This window comes from Lissotriton vulgaris, chromosome 9, assembly GCF_964263255.1.
Source record: "Lissotriton vulgaris chromosome 9, aLisVul1.2, whole genome shotgun sequence".
NCBI lineage: Eukaryota > Metazoa > Chordata > Amphibia > Caudata > Salamandridae > Lissotriton > Lissotriton vulgaris.
Window position 1 is genome coordinate 570,602,991 of NC_141697.1, and position 21,718 is coordinate 570,624,708.

Below are 21,718 nucleotides of genomic sequence, written 5' to 3' on the forward strand. Positions count from 1 at the left end.
CTGATTGTTAAAGTTAGGGACGAGCGCTAGTGCTGATGCCTAAAAATCTTTTATGTTGGAAAAGAATGAGCCAATACATTGTGCATAATGTGATACTATTTGCAGCACGCCTCTGATTCAAGGACCCTGTAAGAACTGATTACGATATAAGTATGTAAATACCATGTATGATGAATTACCACTCTTCTCACGTTCGGCTGAGAAAGTACCAGATAATGTGCTGAGATTTCTGAGTGTTGATAGCGCTGTCATTCTGTAATGTAACTGAAAAAACTCGAAACTAAAGTAAAAAAAAAAAAGTTCAGCACAGGTATAATGGGATACCTAGTTCTTGAAAAGCCAGGTTGTTAACATCTTCCTGAAGTGTAATACTAAGGTAATCCTACGGAGATGCAGGAAAGCTTGTTCCAATGTATAGCAGCCCTAACAGAGAATGCCTTCTCGCCTGAGACAGCCCCCTTAATTCCCTGCATAGTGAGGAGAAATGCCTCTGAGGATTGCAAACATCATGCAGGTAAGTAGTTAGTATTTTCTTTTCAAAAATACTCTGTACCTATAGGGTGAACAGCTTTAAAGACATGACACATACTTAAAAACCTTTACTTTTTTTCACCTGAGATCAGTGAATAGCTTTTAAAGCTCCAGAAAAGAATATGGAACCCCAGAGCCAGTCTGGCCACCACATTTTGAAAACCTATTGCAGCTTCTTCATCAGGCCAATGTCCATACCCAAAAAAAGAGAATAACAGTAGTCCAGACGACTCATTATGGTAGCCTGGATCACAACGTAATTGACATTGTTTAGACGAAAGGGCAAGAGCGCCATAAGGACGTTCAGAAGGAAGTAGCAAGTAGATGCGACATGTATGAGCTGCCCTTCTAACGAGAACCCCCCTCACGATATACCCCCAAGTATTTTTACTGTTGTAGAAGGGCAGGTAAGACAGATCAAGATTGTGGCCACCATGTTGCACACCATAACTGGTGAATTTCAAGTCCTTTTTTGCTTTGTGATCACTGATTCATGACTGACGTCTAACTGTGTTTTTTGTGTGAATATAAAGGTTTTTCCATGATTTATTGCACTCACCTGCTATGTACCTATTCTGCGCTGTGCACAGCCTTCGGACAGACCCTTTGCCCCACCCACTCTGGCTGTGTGCAGCAGAGTTTGGTCACTGGACCTGTCTGAACTTAATTTGCTAGTTTCCAGATTTCACAACGGTTTTTCAAATGGCGCCAAAATTGGTGAATGCTTTTTAGGTCTCGCCTGAGCTAGCGCATGCGTTAATTGGCGAGACATTTAGTAATGGGCTTTTAAAAGTGCTACCAGCTTTTGCTGGCCTAGCGCTTGCGTCCACGCGCTGGTGCACGCGCGCAGCCGCCAGCTTCCAGTGCCCGATCAGGCGCCATCTGTCTTTCCTCTCCCTTGCTCTCTGAACGCTCCTCCACCCCTCCCCGCTGCGTCTAGCATTAATTTGAAACGTGTGCAAATGCGCTGCTTTCGCTTGCGCGCGCACCACTTTGGAAGCCGGGCTTGATCATCTATGCTCCGGTCAAAGTGTGTAATTGAGTTTTATAAATGGCAACAGAGCGAATAATAAAAACAGAGCATTGCAGCATGATATTTCCCAACTTAGATTTATTTTCTCTTTTAATACACTGTAAGGGTACTTCTTTTCTGTTGATTTCGCGTTTGAGCCTCCTGAAATTTCTTTTGAGTTATTTATATTGAACAAACTATATAATGGTTTTGAAACGTTAGCTTAGCTTTCCCATTATTACTTCAAATAGCTTTGAAAAGGATTATTTTTTGTTGATACAGAATGTGTGATCCCTTAATTTTAAGAGACTTTTATTTCTTCATTGTTCTTGTCCACAACTAGATGGCTGCTTTTCCTTGCCTTGTTGATTATAGTCCCTAAATATCTTAATCTCCCCATGCCACCCCTATGCTGATTCCATTTTATTGCATCTGCTTTAAGATCCCGGTGCGGTCCCCCCACAACCGCCTCCCACTCCTCGCTGTGTAATTTTTGTTCTTGCCAGAGACAGCCCACATCCCAGCCTGCTCTTCTGTTGTTTCCCTAACTCCCTGTTGCTGCTGCTTCCGAATTTGCCTTCTAAAATAATCTTTACAGCCCCCACCCAGCTTCTCCCTTGCACCCCGACCCCCCCTTGCATTGCTGCAAATGGCATGCTTGTTTGAAAACAAACTGCTGAAAGCGAAGACATTACAACCTATGAAACATTCTTTGTTGCTAGTTTTACATGGCAATAGATATCCAGCAGAATTACATCTCTAAAGCCTGGCAATGGGCCCGTCCTACGAAGCTCTATGTCTTTTTTTTGCAGGTAGACTCTTGTTTGTGCGGACGTTTATCCTTCAGATGGAAATACACAGTTTAAATACTATTCTTATGTGCATCTCTGATTTGCTTATTTCTCAATTCCACCGCCTTTCAGTTACACTGAAACTAAACGTATCTATCTTTCAATTCCATGCCTGTCATATCTTTCATTTTGATATCTCATTTTCATACCTTTCGCTGCATACACTTCTTTTTTACCTATCACTTGCACAATCCTTCTCATTTCAATAATACCTGTTCTTTGCATACATTTAAATTACGTTCTGCTTGGCTGTATATCCCTCATGTTAATTCATTTCCTTTGCATACCTGTGTTTCCCATAAATCTCATATGTATACCACCTAGGTTATGCATCTTATACTTGATTTTATTTTTTAATTACAAAACTAGGACTTCGTTAACTTGCATGCAATGTACTTAAATATCTCTTACAATTGCATACAGTCTAGTCTGTGAGCCGTTTACTTGTACACCTTTCTATGTGTTTAACTACTGCTCCCAAATTACCATTAAAGATGATTACAAACTCACGACTGATGTTGGGATACATGACATAGGACACATTTGAGCAGTTATGCATAATTCTCAAGTGTATTTTCACTTGCATTGCAGGCCCCAGTATACCTCACATTTATATACCCTTGGATTACACGATATAATATGAAAACTAACGCAAGGGTGCTTTATAAAGGCTCAGAAACTAACCCGATTGCTGTCAATGTGAATTGATTAGACTTGTTATTGGTCCATTTGCATAAGGTTCATGGTACACCAAAATTCATACCAATATATTCACTGAGCAGATCCAGACCATACACTTTACAGAATCACAGAGGCCCCTTCCGTTTATCAGTGTTATTCACACACATGAATTGGCCTGGGTCCTTAGCTTGCTGTGCTACATCAGTAACTCTCCTCCCCTTCATCTCGATCACCCCGCCCCTTGGGTATTAACAGACACAATCAACACAAAATATCTTTTCACATAAGTACACTCCACAACACACATTTCTACTCCACCTAATTCCAGTGCACTCAATTCCACATAATTCCAATGCACACAATGCCACATAATTCCACAACACAAATACTCTCCACACCTCACAATTCCACAACTAACAATTTCAACCCTATGTCCACTCCATAACACATGGGTAAAAGACATTGAGGCATATGTAAGTAAATCCATTTTTGCGATTCTGAAAATGCGATTTTCTGCGAATCGCACTTTTGGAATCGCAAAACGAGATGTAGATAAAAAAAATTGCTATTAAATAGCGATTACCAAAAAATTGCAGAATCCTTGTGCGATTACTCAAATAGCGATTCTTTATTAGCGAATTCGCTAAAAAAGAATCGCAAAAACAGGAAAAAGCAATTCAGGTGCAGAATGATGACATCACAACCAGGAAGTGTGACTGCCCATGCTGCACCTGATTGCCTGCACCTGTTCCTGAGTCAGTTGCTGCCTGAGAGACAGTGAGGAGGGAGTGTGTTTTTGTCTCTGCAACTAATAGTAGCTGAAATGGAATCCCAGGGTGGGGACAAGCAGGCTGAGGAACACAGCAGGAAGAGAAAGCAAATGTTCTCAGAGAGGGAGCTTGAGGTATTAACTGAGGAGGTAGTGAGGCAACATGACCTCCTGTTTGGGAAAGCCTCACTCCTTGTTCCTGAGGCCAGCAAGAGAAAAATATGGACTGACATCTAAGAGAAGGTAAATGCGATAGGCGTAACCCACCGTACCACAGAGGCCTTAAGGAAGAGGTGGTATGACATGAGGCAGAGATCAAAGGAGAGGTGGCAGAGGCAAAGGCAACTGGAGGTGGGACCTCCACTGCACCAGATCCGACGTCCCTGGAGGAGTTGGTGGAGGGCACACTCATTCGTGAGGCAGTGACGGGCGTGGCTGACCTTGACATCTCCAACAACAGAGACACCAGAGAAGGTAAGATGCATGCCAATATCCCCAAAACATACCCATCCCACTCATACCCCAAAATACCCATGCATGAATAGGTATCCAGTCCATGTTTTGAGGGTCACCCAGTATTGCATTATGGGAAATGTAGTCCCATGCACTGTAACTTGGTCTTGTGACACATACAAAGGGTACATAGGGAACAGTCATACTAGCAATGTGCAAAATAGACAAGTAGCCATGTCATTTGTAGTAACAAGAGCTTTATTGTCATGGAAAAAAAAATTACACTCAACTTGTGTGCTATTTTTTTGCAGCTGGACTTACAACATAGGACACAGTGGCTGCAGTGGAGGAGACAGCAACAGATGAGGACCGGACAGGGCAGGAGAGGCATGGTGCCACACGGGACACACCATCAGCACCAACCAAACGTCGCAAAATTGTTCCTTCACTAATACCAATGGCATCCGAGTCTACGGGTGCTGAAGAGGACACACAGGCTGCAGAAACGCAAATCCCAAGGCAGGGCACAACACAATCCTGTGCACCAAACACAACTGGCAGTGGTGCAAGACAGAGGGCATGGGCCAACACCAGCAATGCCTCCTCGGGTACAGACTTGATCTTCGCATGGCTGGAGGGTAACATGTTGCATGTGCAGCGCCTGCAAAGTAAAGGAATTATGTCAATCCAGCGCCAGCTAGCACAACACAACCGCCACATGTCGGAGCTAAGACTTGGGGCGACAGCAATTGCACAAGCTTCAGAGGCAAATCTGAGGAAAACAGAAGGGATAGGCAGGCCCGGCGCAGGGAACAACATCGGCTACACACCCGCCTGGACCAGTTCACTAGGGCTGTCAGCCAACAATCCACAGCAATATCCATGCTAGCACGGAGAAACATAAGTATGCAACATGAGACGGCACACTGCTGCCAGGACGTTGCCAGGGGCCTGGTGCAGGTGACACATGCACTAGACCAACTGCGGGCTGTTGTCACTGGGGGAACAGGGACACCAGGGAGCCTGGTCACAGATGGGCAATCCAGCAGGAGCACACTGACTCCACCTAATCCTGCTGAAAAGCGCAGGAGTGGGCGTCAGGGCAGAGAGAGGCAAGTGCACAGGCTGAAGGAGGGGCATCAGGGCGTGCACGCTGGAGGTGAAGGTCCGGCATGCATCAATGGCATGTTGTGAGGCAACACATTCTATGAGGACTACCTAACTCACTATTATAATGGCACTGTGAGGAAAATAACATGTGCTTACAACAAAGTTACAGTCACACTGTATGACTTTTCACATCCTGCAGTCAAGGAAATAAACCTAGTTTTTTTTCATCAACATTGATCATTGTGGTCTATTTTCTCACCTAGAAGTAGTTCTGTGTGATGTCATCACGTCTCAGGCGCCCGGCAGCAGCCCCGGCTCCACCTACACGTCTGCGTTGGGGAGCTGAATCCTCCTCATCTGATGTGTCTGAATCGGTCAGATCCACTGGGGTGCCCTTCTTGGTAGCGATGTTGTGTAGCATTGCGCAGGCCACCACAATCTTGCAACACGTCTTCGGGTTGTACTGTAGGGTACCTCCACTCTTATGGAGGCACCAGAACCAGCATTTGAGGATTCAAAGGTCCTCTCAATGGTGGCTCTTGTGGCTCTGTGGGCAGTGTTGTACCTCCGCTCAGCAGCTGTGGATTGATTGAGGTAGGGTGTGAGGATGTAGTCCCGCACAGCATATGCACTGTCTCCTGCAGGGATAAAGTATGTTGATGTTTAATGAGATACTGCAAGTTCAGACATTTCATACTACTGTTTGTGTGTGCCATACAATTACCTATCAGGTATCCCTTTCCAAACTCGCCATTTGTGAGTCTGCGATGTAAACCACAGTGTCGAAAATTGAAGGAATCATGAGTGCTTTCTGGGAATTTTGCTACTATATCTATGATTACATGTTTAGCATTGCCGACTACCTGGATGTTTAAAGAATGGTATGATTTTCTATTTCTAAAAACATACTCATTGTGTGATGGGGGTACATTGCGACATGTGTTCCGTCTACGCAGCCAATCACGTGGGGGAATTGAGCAATTTGGTAAAAATCTTGTTTTGTTTGGTCCAGTTCCTGCTGTGAATCTGGGAATTTGATGTGGTGATGCATCCTCTGCATCATAGCATTGAGAAAAGCGTGGAAAAAGCGCAAAAGTGCACTTTGGGACACCCCTCCTACTGCGGCTATTACCCCCTGAAAACTCCCTGACGCTAGAAGGTGCAGTGAGCACAACACCTGTATGTGTGTGGGAATGGTGTGTGCCCTGTATGTGGGGTGCTCCAGCATGGGTGTCAGCTCCTCTATCAGCTCCAGGATACTTTCTGGATGCAGCCTGTAGTGCACATGGATGTCCTAGTGCGTTGGAAGAGGGTGATGCGTGTCCTGTAGATCCTCTCCTGGCGTCTCCTTCTCTCTTCAGCCTCCCGGATACGCAGCCTCCTGGCTATTACATAAAGCCCGGCCATTGTGAGAAGCCACTGTTGCATTATGGGTCAGTTTAAATAGGTTGCACCTGATTACCACCTGGTCTGAGTTGGTGGTATTAGAGAAGTGCAAAAATGTGAAATTTGTGAAATCGCTATTTGCGATTTTTACCTACATAGCAAATTGCGAATTTGCAGTTTTGCGTGACGGTGTTTGCGATTTTTGCAATTATTGGGACGCAGCTTGCGAATTCGCAATTTTTTTCTCAGAATCCATTACACGCTAAATTGGTAAACGTAAATTTTGTGATTAGCTATTTTGCATGGCACATGTGGAGAAGTGTGACTCACTGGTTAGAAGCGTCAGACTCTGAAGCAGAGATCAGGCCCGGGACCAGGGTTCAATTCCCGACGCGGCAGGGTCTTGGGCTCAATGTCCGCGGATTCGATAATTCTCGCCTCGGTGCCTACTCTAATCATGGGTCCCACGCTGCAACTCTGGGCAATAGCTTGCTTAATCTCCACAACGGCCCCAACAACACTGGGATGCCTGGCTTCTCCTTGGGGGTGCCCAGGAGGGGCATCTCACAGGGAGAGCTAGGAAGGGTTCCACAGCATTATACAGCGCCGGGACGCCCCGTTGCTGGGGCAGCTGTGCGCTTTACAAGTATACTACATTTATATTTACATTACTTACCTACATCGCATCACATGCTTTTGCGATAGCAAACACCCAGTATTCTGCGAATTTCAGGGTTTGCGATCGCAAAACACCTACCTACATATGGCCCAATGTCATTTACAGCTTTATTTATAGCTCCAACTCTTGTAAATGCGAGACCTATTGGCTTTGCCAATGCTTGTTTTTTTAATCACCCCCTTTATCTTTGCATCCCACCCTTGTGAAAGAGCTACTCAAGATTTGATATAACCAACAAAATCATAACCTTATAAATGTTTAGGAAACGTTGTGCTGATTCATCAAACTGTGCCAAATTTATTAGAAAACGAACCCTTTCTTGATCTGCACTCCCTTGAAATCTGCCCTTGATGGAACTGAACAAAATTGAGAACAGGAAGAGCAGGTTAAACATGCTAATACTCTGTCTAGTTTGTGAAGATCCATTAAACTGTGGCAAAGCTATTCGTAAATCAAAAATGTTTTTTTGGTTATCTTTTTATCTTTTTATTGACATTTATATTTTAACATTACAGTACAACAATATTCAAAAGAACAAATCAAAAATGTTTTGACTCCCCTTGCCGCTTTTTACATACGCTCCATCATACATGCCAACACTTTAGAAGAGAAAAGTAGGAGATTTCTAAAACAAAATTGGGAGAATGTATTTACCCCATTGACGTCTGTTGGGGCCTGAATCGGGTTACTGTCATGCATGGGATTTGCAAGTTTGCAGCTTCAGGATCGGGTATTATGTTATGTTATGTTATGGGTTTTATAGAGCGCGCAGCTGCTCCAGCAAAGGGGCGTCCCGGCGCTGATCCTAAACAAAACACAACAGACACAGAAAACCGGAATTTTTAAGGAAACAGAAAAGTTTTGATGGCCTTCCTAAATTGGTACAGATCATTAATTTCTCGCAAGTTGGAAGGGAGGGCATTCCAGAGCTTGGCTGCCAGATAACGGAAAGAGCGTCCCCCAGCTCTAGCACGATTGAAACGGGGGATTTCAACCAGATTCTGGTTGGCTGAGCGAAGGGCTCGCATAGGCACATACATCCTTAGGAGGGGTTTTAACATTTTAGGATTAGGATGTTTTAAGATTTTAAAGGAGATGCATAGCGCTTTAAATTGTATTCGTTGGGCTACTGGGAGCCAGTGTAGCTTACGAATAGTGTTAGAGGTAGAACTAAAGCGGGGCAGGCCTACTACAGCTCTTGCAGCTGCGTTCTGGACGCGCTGGAGGCGAGCCGTTTCTGCTTTATTAGTCCCAAGGAGCAAAGAGGACGCATAGTCCAATCTAGACAATATCATTGACTGAACGATAAGTTGTCTGGTATCAGAGTCAAAAAATTTCAGAATGGTTCTTAAGCTCCGTAGAATACCGAAACATACGGCGGCCACCTTTTTAGTTTGAGTAATAAAACTAAGGGAAGGGTCTATCCAGACTCCCAAGTTTTTAACTTCTAGTTTCGGTTTAGGAGTCACTCCCAAGTTGGAGGGCCACCAATGATCTCCCCATCGTTCTGGATTTTTTCCCACCAGTAGTACCTCCGTTTTAGAGGCATTGAGCTGTAGACAGTTGGCCGTGAGCCATTCTGCTACAGCCGCCAGGCCTGAACTGAATTTGAGAGGGTCCCTTTCGTTTCCATCCGATAAGGCAACGGCTAGCTGCGTATCGTCAGCGTAGGACACAATGTTAAGGTCCCACGCTTTGGCGACAGCGGCCAGCGGCTGAACATAAAGATTGAACAGGGTGGGGCTCAGGGCAGAGCCCTGTGGAACCCCCTGTCCATTTGAGTGCGCCTTTGAAAGGAAAGGTGGAGTTGACACTCGAAAGGACCTGCCGGTTAAAAAGGAACGAAACCAGGCAAGGGCCATATCAGTAACCCCAGCTTCTTCAAGCCGGCGAAGCAGGATCTGATGGGACACAGTGTCAAATGCGGCACTCAGGTCTAATAGGATGAGTGCCGCTGTTTGACCATGGTCAAGGGAGTCCCGAAGGTGCTCTATCATAGACAGGAGCGCGGTCTCTGTGCTATGGCCAGCACGGAAGCCGTGCTGAGTGTCATTCAGAATGTTGTTGATGTTAAGGACACTGGTAAGAGTGGTGTTAACATGGGCCTCCGCGATCTTCGTGGCCCAGGGGAGCAATGATATGGGCCTATAATTTTCGGGCTTCTGGGGATCTAAGGTGGGCTTTTTTAGTATGGGGGAAACCCATGCCTGTTTCCATTTGTCAGGCACAATTCTGGTGGAAAGGGAGGCGTTGATGATATCACGTAAAGGATCAAAACAGTGCAAGGAGGAGTCGTGGAATTGAGCCGGCTTCAGAGGGTCCATCGGGGAGCCTGATTTAATAAGTTTAGTAAGTTGGTCAAATCTTTCAGTGGATATTTCAGGGATAATAGATAGACTTGACACAGAGCAGGGAGTAAAATCTACTCCATTGCTGAGCTGGATTTCAGCATTAAAGGCTGAATAAATGGTCTGGATTTTTTCCACAAAGAAGGAGGCAATTTTCTCACATTGGACTGCTGAGGTAGTTGTGTTGCCAGAGGATTTCTTTGTACTAAGTTCTTTTAAAATTCTAAAAATCACTTTAGCAGGATTGGGGTTAGTTTTTATCTCAGTGGCATAGTATGCTGCTCGAGTTCTACAGATAGCTTTCTGATAGATTTTAAGCTGTATGAGATATTCAGCTTTTTTTTCAGGGCAGTATTCTTTCCTCCAATTACGTTCATGACGTTTACAGGTCTTTTTAAGGCCTGCCAAATTAGCGTCATACCAGGGATTGGCGTCCTGAGTTCGTTTTGTACACAAAGTTTCAGGAATGAGCTTGTCAAGGGCCTGGGTAAGCCAGGAACAAAACGAGTCATATCCTGAATTAGCATCAGAAAAGGCGTTAAAAGAATCACTTTCTAGAAGGGAGTGAAATTCTGAGAGGCGAAGTTTGCGCCATGGTCTCTTGCATATGACTGTCTGGGGTTTATGGTTATTGGAGGTAGATATGGAGAGAGATAGTGTAACCATTAGGTGGTCCGACCAGGCAACAGGCATTGGAGCAGGGCAATGGGGCGAGTCAATATTAGTAAAAATAGGGTCTAGCGTATGGCCACCAACGTGCGTGGGGCCTATCACTAGTTGAGTAAGCTGGAAGGCAGCCAGGTCCGCCAGCAGGGTGCGGATCATTGGTTCATTTTCCAACTCAAAATGGAGGTTGAGGTCACCCACTATGTTAAAATTGGCAGATCTCATAGCGCAGGCTTCCACAATCTCCAAAAGGGACGTATTAAAGCCACCCATGGGGCCAGGGGGCCTATAAATAAGTAACCCTGAGAAAGTAAAATGTGCATTAATAGAAATGTTAAAGTAGCCACATTCCGCCCCTTTAAGATTACGTTTCTCGAAAGAGCAGGAATACATAGTTTTGGTAATAACAGCAATACCGCCTCCTCTTGAGGCTCTATTAATCAGCATGATCGAGAAACCGGGTGGAAGGGCTAGATTAGAAATAGTCATTAAATCATCACACATCCAGGTTTCAGTGATAAAAAATATGTCAGGGGATTCATCTACTAACAAATCAAATAATTCTGCATGGTGCTTGGGCAATGATCTAACATTCAATTGAAGAATTTTCAAATGATGCAGTGATGCCTGAGGATTAGATGCAGCTATGATAGTAGGAGCCGGAAGGCTAAATAGATTACAGGTACAAGTTACAGGGCCGCTCAAAGGTTCAAGAAGGGGATGACAGTCCTTTCTTATAGTGGGGCGAAGACTAAGCAGCTCAGTCCTCGAATAGACTTGCTTACCTGGACTGATTGCAGCAGCATGTCTGGCGAGAGGCGTATTAGAAACGTAAATGTATGGTTTTTTAAAAACATGTTTTTACCTGTCAGGGGCCCAGAGAATGCGCTATGGCAGGGCGGATGGAGCGTTTTGCAAGTGCTGTGCACTGGCCTGCACAGCACTGGCTGGACACTTCTGTTGCTCTTCTTAGAGGTCAGCAAAAGCGCTCCATGTGCTCTAAGTGAGGCTCCTTCTCACGGCCCGAGCAGGAAGGCGGGTGCCGGCAATGCCGGACCAGATTCGGGGGCGTTCCCGGCTTTTGGCTGACGTAGCGTGACGTCGCCAAAAGCGAAAAATTCTCAGGAACGCCCCCGAATCTGGTCCGGCATTGACGGACAGAGCCCTCTCCCAATGGCTAGCCTCCATTTATGGAGCTAGCCAATCGGAGAGTGGGGCGGGTCCCTGTTCCCCACTGTAAGACATAAGGTTTTTCTAGCGCATGCGTACTTCGTACGCATTTGCTAGGCAAAACCTAAACAAGCAGGCAACAGAGGCACGAAAACCTGGTCACAAGCAGGCAACAGAGGCACGAAAACCGAGGCACAAGCAGGGAACAGAGGCACGAAAACCGGGTCACAAGCAGGCAACAGAGGCACGAAAACCGGGTCACAAGCAGGCAACAGAGGCATGAAAACAGGGTCCCAAGCAGGGAACAGAGGCACGAAAACCGGGTCACAAGCAGGCAACAGAGGCACGAAAACCGAGGCACATGGAAGGTGGAAACTTACCTAAACACAAACACACAACAGGAAATAATAGAGTAAATATTTTGTGGCTGGATGATTTAAGCAGTTGGCAAAATAATTTTGCTAAAGTAGGTCAAAATGGAAAAGCATATTGGATGAATGAAGAATTAAAAAGACTTTAATAATAGCACAAATTCCAAAATGTCAAACCATCTGGCACAAATTGAAGAACTCTCTTGGCAGAAGAGGTTAATAAATAAATAAATAAATAAATAAATAAACCATTACGAAGACAAAGAAAATCCACTATACAAGCGCAATCTGTACCCCCAAATGCCCAACTAAGGACCTTTCTTCAGACCACCTGAATTCTGCAACCTAAAAGTCGACCAAGTAACATTTCCTCAATCTCAAGACTTCTGTAAAAAACTTGTGACAAACGGCATTACCAACGCCGACTTCTTTGATTCATATCTAGCACACTGAAGAAACAGCTATCACTTTGGTGAGGTTCCTAAGATGATCACTCAAGAAAAAAACTCAGTCTAAGCATCTTCGAGGAATTAACAATCGTTGAATCTCATGATTTTGTGAAAGCCAAAGAGCCTGGCAGCTTCCCTTCAGATCCTTTCATCCCACAAATATTCAACAAATCCTTCTATTAATCTCAGTAGTTAACCCTGTAATGAACTGAACATATTCAACAACTCTTTACACAAAGGCCTCTTTCGACAGGAATTAAACAAATCATATATAAGTCCTCTAAATTATGAAGAACAAAGTGGACCCAGAAGACACTAATAACGACAGACTAATCTCAAACCGACTGTTAGAAAGCAAAATAATTGAAAGAGCAAAAATGTAAGATTCACAATTTCTAAATGACTATCTACTATTGTAAAACTACCACAAAGTATGCCACTGGAGAAGAATCAGCTCTAATCGCCAGATGGCACAAAGTAAAAAACACTGTTGACAAGAACAGCTTAGCAGCACTAATTCCTCCGGACCTTATAGGCAGCTTTCGAAATGGTTTTTACCTGAATGAATTGGTATCCCTGTAATAATTCTTGAGTGGATACCCTACCACCTCCAAGACAGATCTTCCATAATCCATCGGTCCCGTTTTGTCTCCACAATTTACAACATCAAAACAGGAGTGTTAAAAAAAATGTAGTTATCTATGCCCACCTCAACATATACATCAAACCCCTGCCAGAGCTAATCACAAGTTTTGATAGTACTTGCCACGAAGCTGGAAAGTCTTAAAGACATAGGAAATTCAAACCTCAACAACTGTCCCAAAGCATAGACCATCAGATGACACTGAACAATTTTAAAATAATGTTTTAAAAACTGAAATATTCATGTAGGGAGAGTAGAAAAATTATGAAACATTAACATTCTGGTTGGTAGAATTAGGACCACCGCCAAAAATATCAAATTGTAGTAGAAAATCTAGGAATCATAATGGACTCTGCACTCAGCATAAATTCCAAGCGGTCAATTGACCAAGTCGACGTTTCACACCATTAATCGAAGTATCTTCTCCACCTGCGATTCCCACAGAAGATTCAAGTGACTTGGGGCCATATGTATCAAGCACAAATGCGATCGCAAACGCCGAAATTCACTGAATTTCGGCTTTTGCGATCGCATTTTTGCTAAATGGTATGTATGAAGCAAATATGCGTGCAAAATAAGGAATCGCAAAATTTGCGATTCCTTATTTTGCGATTGCATTTAAGGAATAGCAAATTTTGCGATTCCTTAAATGCAATGTAAGAAGCACCTAAAAAGTGCAATTTGGCCTTAAGGAATCGCAAATTACCACCAACTTCAAGTTGGTGGTAATTTGCGATTTCTTTGAAAAATGCACTTTTTTGCATTTTTCACAGTGCCATGTGACGCACATACATGCCCTTAGGGCATGTATGTGTGCCACATGTGCACCCATGTTTATTTGAGGGGTGCAACAGGGTGTCCTTTTGACACCCTTGCACCCTTGAAATTGCAGTCTCAATTTGCGATTCGCTAATTGCAAATTGAGAAGGTCTTCCCATTCATTCCTATGGGCCTCTAGACCCATAGGAATGAATGGGGAGGTATTCCTTAATTGCGAATCGCAATTAAGGAATATGTAGGATTCGCAAAATGTATTGCAAATCCTACATACATAGCATTTTGCGATTCTCAAATAGAGATTCGTAAAAAAAAAAATCGCTATTTGAGAATCGCAAAATTACTTTTTGATACATATTGCCCTAGATCACTTATCCTTTCAAAATCTGATTATGCAAACTGACTGCATAATGGGATCCTACTTTTACCCATAAGGCCACTTCAGAACTCGGCCACTAGGCTACTTTTAAATGTAAAGTTGTAGACACAGCTCTCTCCGTCTTGAAGCTCTTCACTGGTTACCAGTTGCAAGAAGATCTGCGTTCATATCACAGAGGTAAAGGACCAGGATTTTACTCGATGAAAAAAGCAAAATATTGCCAACCAAGGAAATCGGTTTACAGATTAGCAGCGCAACTAATCATTCCATTTTACAATAAGAAAACAGAGAGCGGCACTTTTTTCTCTGTACAGACCACCATATTATGGAACTCCTTCCCACAAAAATAAAAAAGTAATCAAAGACTATCTGTAAAATCAGAAGAACTGTTAAAAATAGGTTATTCCCAAATCAATTACTACGGATGTCCCTCATCAAATCTGACACACAAGAATTTCGGCACCTCTGTCCACAGATAGACTTCCCAGTCAATTGCCAAAGAACAACTTAACCTTGGCAGCAGGGTGATATTCAGGGTACTGTATTATATAATCTTTAAAAATGAGTGTCAGCTCACACTGAAATACTCACTTTTTATGTGTCTTTTGGGGATTTGCAGGATTCCGAATGCAATCCTTGACAATACACCTTTTATACTACAGCCCCTAAATCCGTCCCAGAAATACAAACTAGAATCGACTTAGGTAAGGAGGGCAGATCTGTAAAGTCCTATCTTCTGAGTGCTCTGCTCTCCTCTTTAATGACGTCTGTTCGAAATTCAGGACCTTAGCTTGCATGCCCTTCAGGTTAAATCGTTCAAATCCCACCCTACAGTTCATCATCTATCCTATTTTTTTAAACTAGAAACATGTAGGACCGAATTTGTTATTAATCTGTACCCATCTAAACTACCTACCACCGTACCAAATATACTGTATGAACTGCAAATCTTTCCCAGGGACGACGCTCAACTCCTATTATTATACTACAAACATGTTTACCTAAATGCGTGGACCGGCTTCAGAACACAAGACTAAAACCAATACCCAAAATCATTGAAATTATGCAGAAAAAAATACAAATTAAGTTGCATAATGTGCCACGTTTTATGATAGCATCAGTTCATTATTTTGTCATTTTACACGTTAACATCGTCTGGACAAAGGTTTCATTTAATTCATATTAGTTTAACACCCAAATACAGTAACATAGAGATGCAGTCAACCTTTACGAAGTGCCTTCTGTTGCACAGCAACAGGCGCCATTACATTTTTGGTAACTTTTGATCCGTTTGCGCTAGACACATTTTTTTGTAACAATCTACATATTATGCAGCAGATGATGGGTTATATGGCAAATCCAAAATTATGCCGCTACCGTACAATCGCATTATTTCAGTGGGCATGTCAATAACGACCAGATAAAGCACTAACACTGGATCCCGGAGCAAAGGGGTACTCGGTAAAAAGTGCTTCAATGCCTCCTATGCAAATGCTAACACAATACAATCCTGTCGTGCTCGATACGCGGGTCGTCTTTGTTCTAATCAAATCGTTTCCGTGGCCCACAAGGTCACGGAATAAGTGCGGAATGTGAGTGCAAAGGCCAAGGTGAAGCAGGGAGCGCTGTGAGCACACGCCAAGGTTACCCCAGGATAGAAGCACGTCTCCTGCCGAGGGCACACGGTGAAGCTGCACGAAGGCATCACGGAAGCTGGCAAGATGATCACAGCAGCCGCTCCAGCAGCGGATGCCAGAGGGAGCGAGGGGGGGTGGCGGCGGTCTAGTGCAAAGGTTACCGAACACTCATCGGCGCGCTCCATGGTGAAAGCAGTGCGTGTGCGGGGCCCTTAACAGAGGCAATGAATTCATGTATTTGCATCCGGTCACTGCTTTATTTTGTTTCCACCATGTGTTTCCTCGACCACGCTGGAAACTATTTTACGCGGTTTTCGCGCTCTAATTTCTGCCCGTCTCATATTTTGAATCGGCTCGTTACGTGTGATTTTGGAATCGTCACATAGATGGCGTAGATTGCTGCTAGATACAGTGCGGCTCTAGCGATGACGCGGCGGCTCGAGAACCACTCCTAGCGCGGCGGCACTGAGGGGGCTCGACCGCCTCAGCCAATGGGAGGGCAGCTCCTTCGTTCTTGCTCTCCGCGGCCCCGGCGAGGTCCTCAAGTTATTCTCGGCCCCGGGCAGCGGCGGCAATCAGGGAGGCAGCGTTTGCACCGTAGTAGGAGGCGGCAGAGCGCTCGGGGTGCCACTAGTGCCTTACCAGATTCGGGGGCGTTCAAGAGAATCGGCTTTCGGCTGACGTAGCGTGACGTAGCCAAAAGCCAAAAATTCTCGGGAACGCCCCCGAATCTGGTCCGGCATTGACGGACAGGCCCATCTTCCAATGTCTAGCCTCCATTTATGGAGCTAGCCAGTGGAAGACGGGGGCGGATTCCCAGCCCCCATACTATACTTATTAGGTTTTTCCTAGCGCATGCGTACTTCGTACGCATTGGCTAGGCAAAACCTAAAAACTAATGCCTGTGTGTCATATTTCTCACTCATCGTCTTGTAACTAGAAATTAAGGGCCAGATATACAAAGCATTTTTGAGGTTGCAAACGGCCCAATTCACAGAATCAAGCTGTTTGCTACCTCAAAAATGTGCTTTTTTATGTACAAACACCAAACTGCAATTCTACAGAAAAGCAATTTGGGTTTGCCATTCAGTATTTGCAAGGGGTGTGTCTAAGGTGTCCTTTCCAAATATCAAATTGTAGTGGTATGCATAAATGTTTTGCGACCGAAATGTGGTGACAAATCTTAAATATTTACCAGCAAATGGGAAGGGGTCCCCAACATGTGCCTTCCCCTTTGAGAATGTTAAAGAAATATTTTTTTAAGAGTTGGCAGTGGTCCAGTGAACCACTACCTACGCTTAAAAAATTAAAGTTGCAGGGGCTGATTCACAGAACTAACTTAAGACAAAATCCTAATCTTACTACTTTTAGTATTCACAGAAGTTAGGATTTTGTCTCAAGACAGACTTAAGGCAGAATCCTAACTTAAGTCTGTCTTAAATCTGTCTTAAGACAAAATCCTAACTTCTGTGAATACCAAAAGTAGTACGTTTAGGATTTTGTCTTAAGTTAGTTCTGTGAATCGGGCCCCCTGTTTTTATTTTATTTTTAAACGTATCCCTTTTTCCTTTAAGCAAAACAAGGCGCATTTAAAAAACAATATTATTGCTTTATTTAAAAGCAATTACTGGCACAGTGGTCTGCTGACCTAAGTAGGCCACCATCCTTGTGATGGGTGTCATTCCTAATGGCTCACAAATTGTAACCCACCTCATTAATATTCACGAGATAGGACGATTCATGGTGGGACGATTCATGGTGGGCCATTGGGAATCGGTAGTTAAAAAATAAAAGTTGTACCAAATAGTGATTCAGAAAAAAATCGCTAGTTGAAAATTGCTATTTTTAATGTTTGTACATCTGGCTCCTAATTTCTACATTCAAAAAAGTCTGAAACGTCCCTGTAACTTAATGTTTATAACTGGTATCACTGTTAGCGTCTTAATGTTTATCTCAATTCCCCAGCACTCAGACCTCAAGTATCACTAGGTAATGTGTATGGTATCAATCTGAATGCTTGAATTTTCACCTACTTTTTTTTACTTTGTAAAAGTTACCAGACTGGAGAAGTTTTTAGAAAATCACCACAAAGTTGGAGAAATCTAACGTCACAAATTTCATGCGCACCCAGCATGAAGAACCTTTTTTGAAATGATACAATGTTAAACAAGCATTGCCAAAGCCATTAGTCTTGGATGTATGACGTTACAACGCATGCTTTTACCACGCATGCCTTTACAACGCGTTTTTTACAACGCATGCCTTTACAACGCATAGTGCTTTGGGGCACTGGATAGTGAATAGTTTAATTTACTATTCCAACTCCAGTCCCCGTGGATGGTAGGGAAGGTGTTGGATAGTACATTAAACCTATTCCCTATCCTAGAGCGTCCCCCAGCGCAATGCGTTGTAATGGTTTGCGTTGTAAAAGTTGCGTCGTAAAGGCACTGCGTGGTAAAAGTTGCGTTGTAAAGGATGTTCCCCATTAGTCTTGCATAGGTGAGATCTATTGGCAATGTATTTTTTTAGCCTTATTGCACGCAGAATGTCTGAAAGTAAAATTTTCTAAAAGCGCTATGACGTCGCCAGTGCAGGTCACGTAATAGACCTTTTTTTTACTTTCAGTCATGCATACCTGTTGTACAACATGGCTAAAAAACATTGTCAAAGCCAATAGCTCTCACATAGGTGAGACCTATTGGCTCTGCCAATGCTAGTTTTTCATTCATATCTCTGTACTGTTAATGTTCCCCTTTGGATCTTCTTTTATCATTGATTGGTTTCTTGTCCTCCACAGGGTTCGGCATGACCACACCTGCCACCACCACCGGCAAGATCTTTCTCATCTTCTACGGCATGATCGGTTGCTCTAGCACTATCCTGTTCTTCAACCTCTTCCTGGAGCGCATCATCACCCTACTGGGAGTAGCCATGCGAGCCTTCCACTTGCGTCAGTTGCGGAGCCGTGGTGTTTTTCCAAGGGCCTTGCCCACGGCTGCCTTTGACGAGGAACGTAGCCACCTATTGGGCTGGAAGCCTTCTGTCTACAACGTTATGCTGATCCTTGGCCTGGGCGCATTGGTGATCTCCTGCTGCGCTTCCACCATGTACAGCCCCCAAGAAGGCTGGAGCTATGTAGACTCTCTCTACTTTTGCTTTGTGACATTCAGTACAATTGGCTTTGGTGACCTAGTGAGTGGGCAGCGCCGGAGCTATGACAGTCAGGGCCTATACAGTGCTGGCAACTTCCTCTTCATCCTGCTGGGCGTTTGCTGCATCTACTCCCTCTTCAATGTCATTTCCATTGTCATCAAGCAGGTCCTTAACTGGCTTCTGAGGCGTTGCTGCCCCTGTTGGCGAGTCCAAAGGCACCAGCGGCCCTGTCGAAGGGCAGGGAGGCGGCACCATCGTGTTGTGGCTCCTACCTCAGCCGGACGGCCCCCACGGAGCGAGATTTCTATGGACACCGAGGCAGTGTACGAGAGCGAGGCTGATGCCAGGCGCACATCCCCTGAGCTGAGCACGCACGACTTCTCTTCTACAGCTGCGCCGGGGAGCGCTGGCAAAGCAACCAGCTCTGAGGTGGGGAATGGGCACCTGAAAGTGGCCTGGAAAGACCAGACAGATGGTTCACCCGCAACTGGAACACATGACTCAGGAGAGTGTGGTCATCAGAGAGGTCTTCTCAGCAACATTGGCTCCTTGGCTGTTATGAACAACAAGCTGGCAGAAACCAGTGGCAGTCGATGTCATGGTGGATTGGCTTCCTCCGTGGTGGGCACTGGTAGGCATCTGGAGGGCATGGAGCACCAGAACAGACAATCAAGTTGCCAGAGCTCACCAGGAAGTGTTGACAGGGACAGCCAGGAAGAGAGCCGTGAACAGGAGGCACCATCTTCCAGTTGTGTTGAATACTTGGCCAACAGCAGTCTACCCCACAGTGGTAAAGAGAGTGGCCGGGGATCCTTCCACCATCAGGCTTTTGCCAGTGATAGTAGAGGCAAACTCTGCAAGCAACCTTCGCAGCTTCAGGCCAATGACCTTCTGGATACCGAGAGTGGTAACCACAGTGGTGGCCGGTCCTCTGGCCCCAATGGATCCTCAGTGGATGAGAGTAGCTCCACAGTGGCCCTTCACCCACGTTCATTGGCATTCCTTCACCGGAAGCTGGTCCAGTCCAGCAGTGTGGACAGTGCCCAAGACGTAGCAAGTGAGAGCCGAGGCATGGCTCTCCGAAAGAGCTGGTACCATCACTACAGAGGAGAAGGCTCTAGCAGTAGGCTTCTGGATGATGTAGGTTCCTTGGCAGTCATGAACGACAGGTTCGCTGAAACGACCAGCAAAAGAAAGATGCAGACAAAGTCAAAGGTATCGGATGAGCTTGACGACACCTAAATCATCAATCAAGGCCTCATCAGTAGATTGGTTGAATCGACATAAGTCAAATAGATTATTAAACAGGATGTCCAACCTAAATTAAGTCATTAAAAATTATTCTACTCTGGGCACTCCGTGGATCTTAAAGCCTACAGTATGAAGCAGACATATCAGAAGGATACCCTTATGTGCAGTCAGTTAAATATGGTACCCAGTATTAATCAGTAGGATGGGGTATTGAGGGGAACAATGGATGTATTAGCTGGATGTGGTACCCAGAGGGCACAAAGGATATATCCACAGAACATTGTACTTAAAGGGTCTGATGGATGCATAAATAGGGTCCTTGTGTAAAGTCCCAGAGGATTTCTCAGGGAAACAGGGTATTCAAGATGAACAAAGGATTTGTTAGTGGCCCACAGGAACCTGAGGGCCCAAGTTGATATCAGCAAGATATGTTACTCAGAGGTTATACAAGGGGTGTATCAGTGGAACATGGTACTTGGAAAAGGATATATTAGTTGTGTATAGCATTCACTTCAGTATGCTCCAGTGGAGTATAATGCCCTTAGGATACATTAGCCTTACATGGTACTCTCAGAGAGGTATGTCTGTGGTGCACGTTATACGCAGATTAATGTGTTGCTGTTGTGTACCAATTGCTCACTCATAAAAAATCTGTGTCAGCCCGGCTATCTAGATGGGTTCAACATCCTAAGCGTGAAAGCAGGACACACATTATTGTATGTATTTAGTGCCGCCATCCTTTTAATTTTATATGGAGTAGAGATGCAGCCCCACACTGGTATGGGGAAACTTGACAAATTCAATCTCAAGCGTGCTATTTGGGAAACAGTTACCCCTGTCCTGATAAAGGAAAAACAAGGAAACCCTTCCTACTTATGTAGAAACAAGGTACTATTCACAACCAATTTATTCGGAAACAGGGTAGACGTATAGTGGTTGTGGGTAAACAGTGTACCGCCACAATGGATAAGGTGAAACAGATGACACCACCGTGGCCTTAATTGTATGACTGCCCAGACTACTGATATCATCAAATGATTACATTTCCAAACCCAGTATCTATGTACGATATAGTCAATGTCAAAATTACCACGTTAACATACTTTCTACTTTGAACTCTTCTTCCACACCTGTAATCCCCAAGATGTTCCTAATGTGCCTACTCATTGATCATTGGCTTGCCCACTTAAATTCCTACAAAACAATGGCCAATGAAGAGAAGCAGGGTGAAGAGGGAACATGAAGGCCCTTCCCCTCACGGCAATGTTGGGCGCTGTTGAACAAGCGCCCTTTGTCATACAACGCCAAAGTAGCAGATGCAGCACTCACTGTTAGCCATAACAGTGAGCACCAGGCAACAAACAATCTTAGGAGCTCCTTCAAAGCTACCATGGATGTAAGG

General features: G+C 44.5%; 1 protein-coding gene across 1 annotated transcript in view; it reads left to right on the forward strand.

Annotated features, from left to right (window-relative positions):
* The window catches only part of LOC147691846 (potassium channel subfamily K member 13-like), a 79,830-nt gene extending 59,523 nt beyond the window's left edge, over positions 1–20,307 (forward strand). Inside the window, exon 2 of the mRNA XM_086936690.1 lies at positions 18,710–20,307. Coding sequence (XP_086792816.1) covers positions 18,710–20,307 — 1,598 coding nt within the window. The remainder of the gene's footprint in view (positions 1–18,709) is intronic.
* Positions 20,308–21,718: the final 1,411 nt, after the last annotated feature.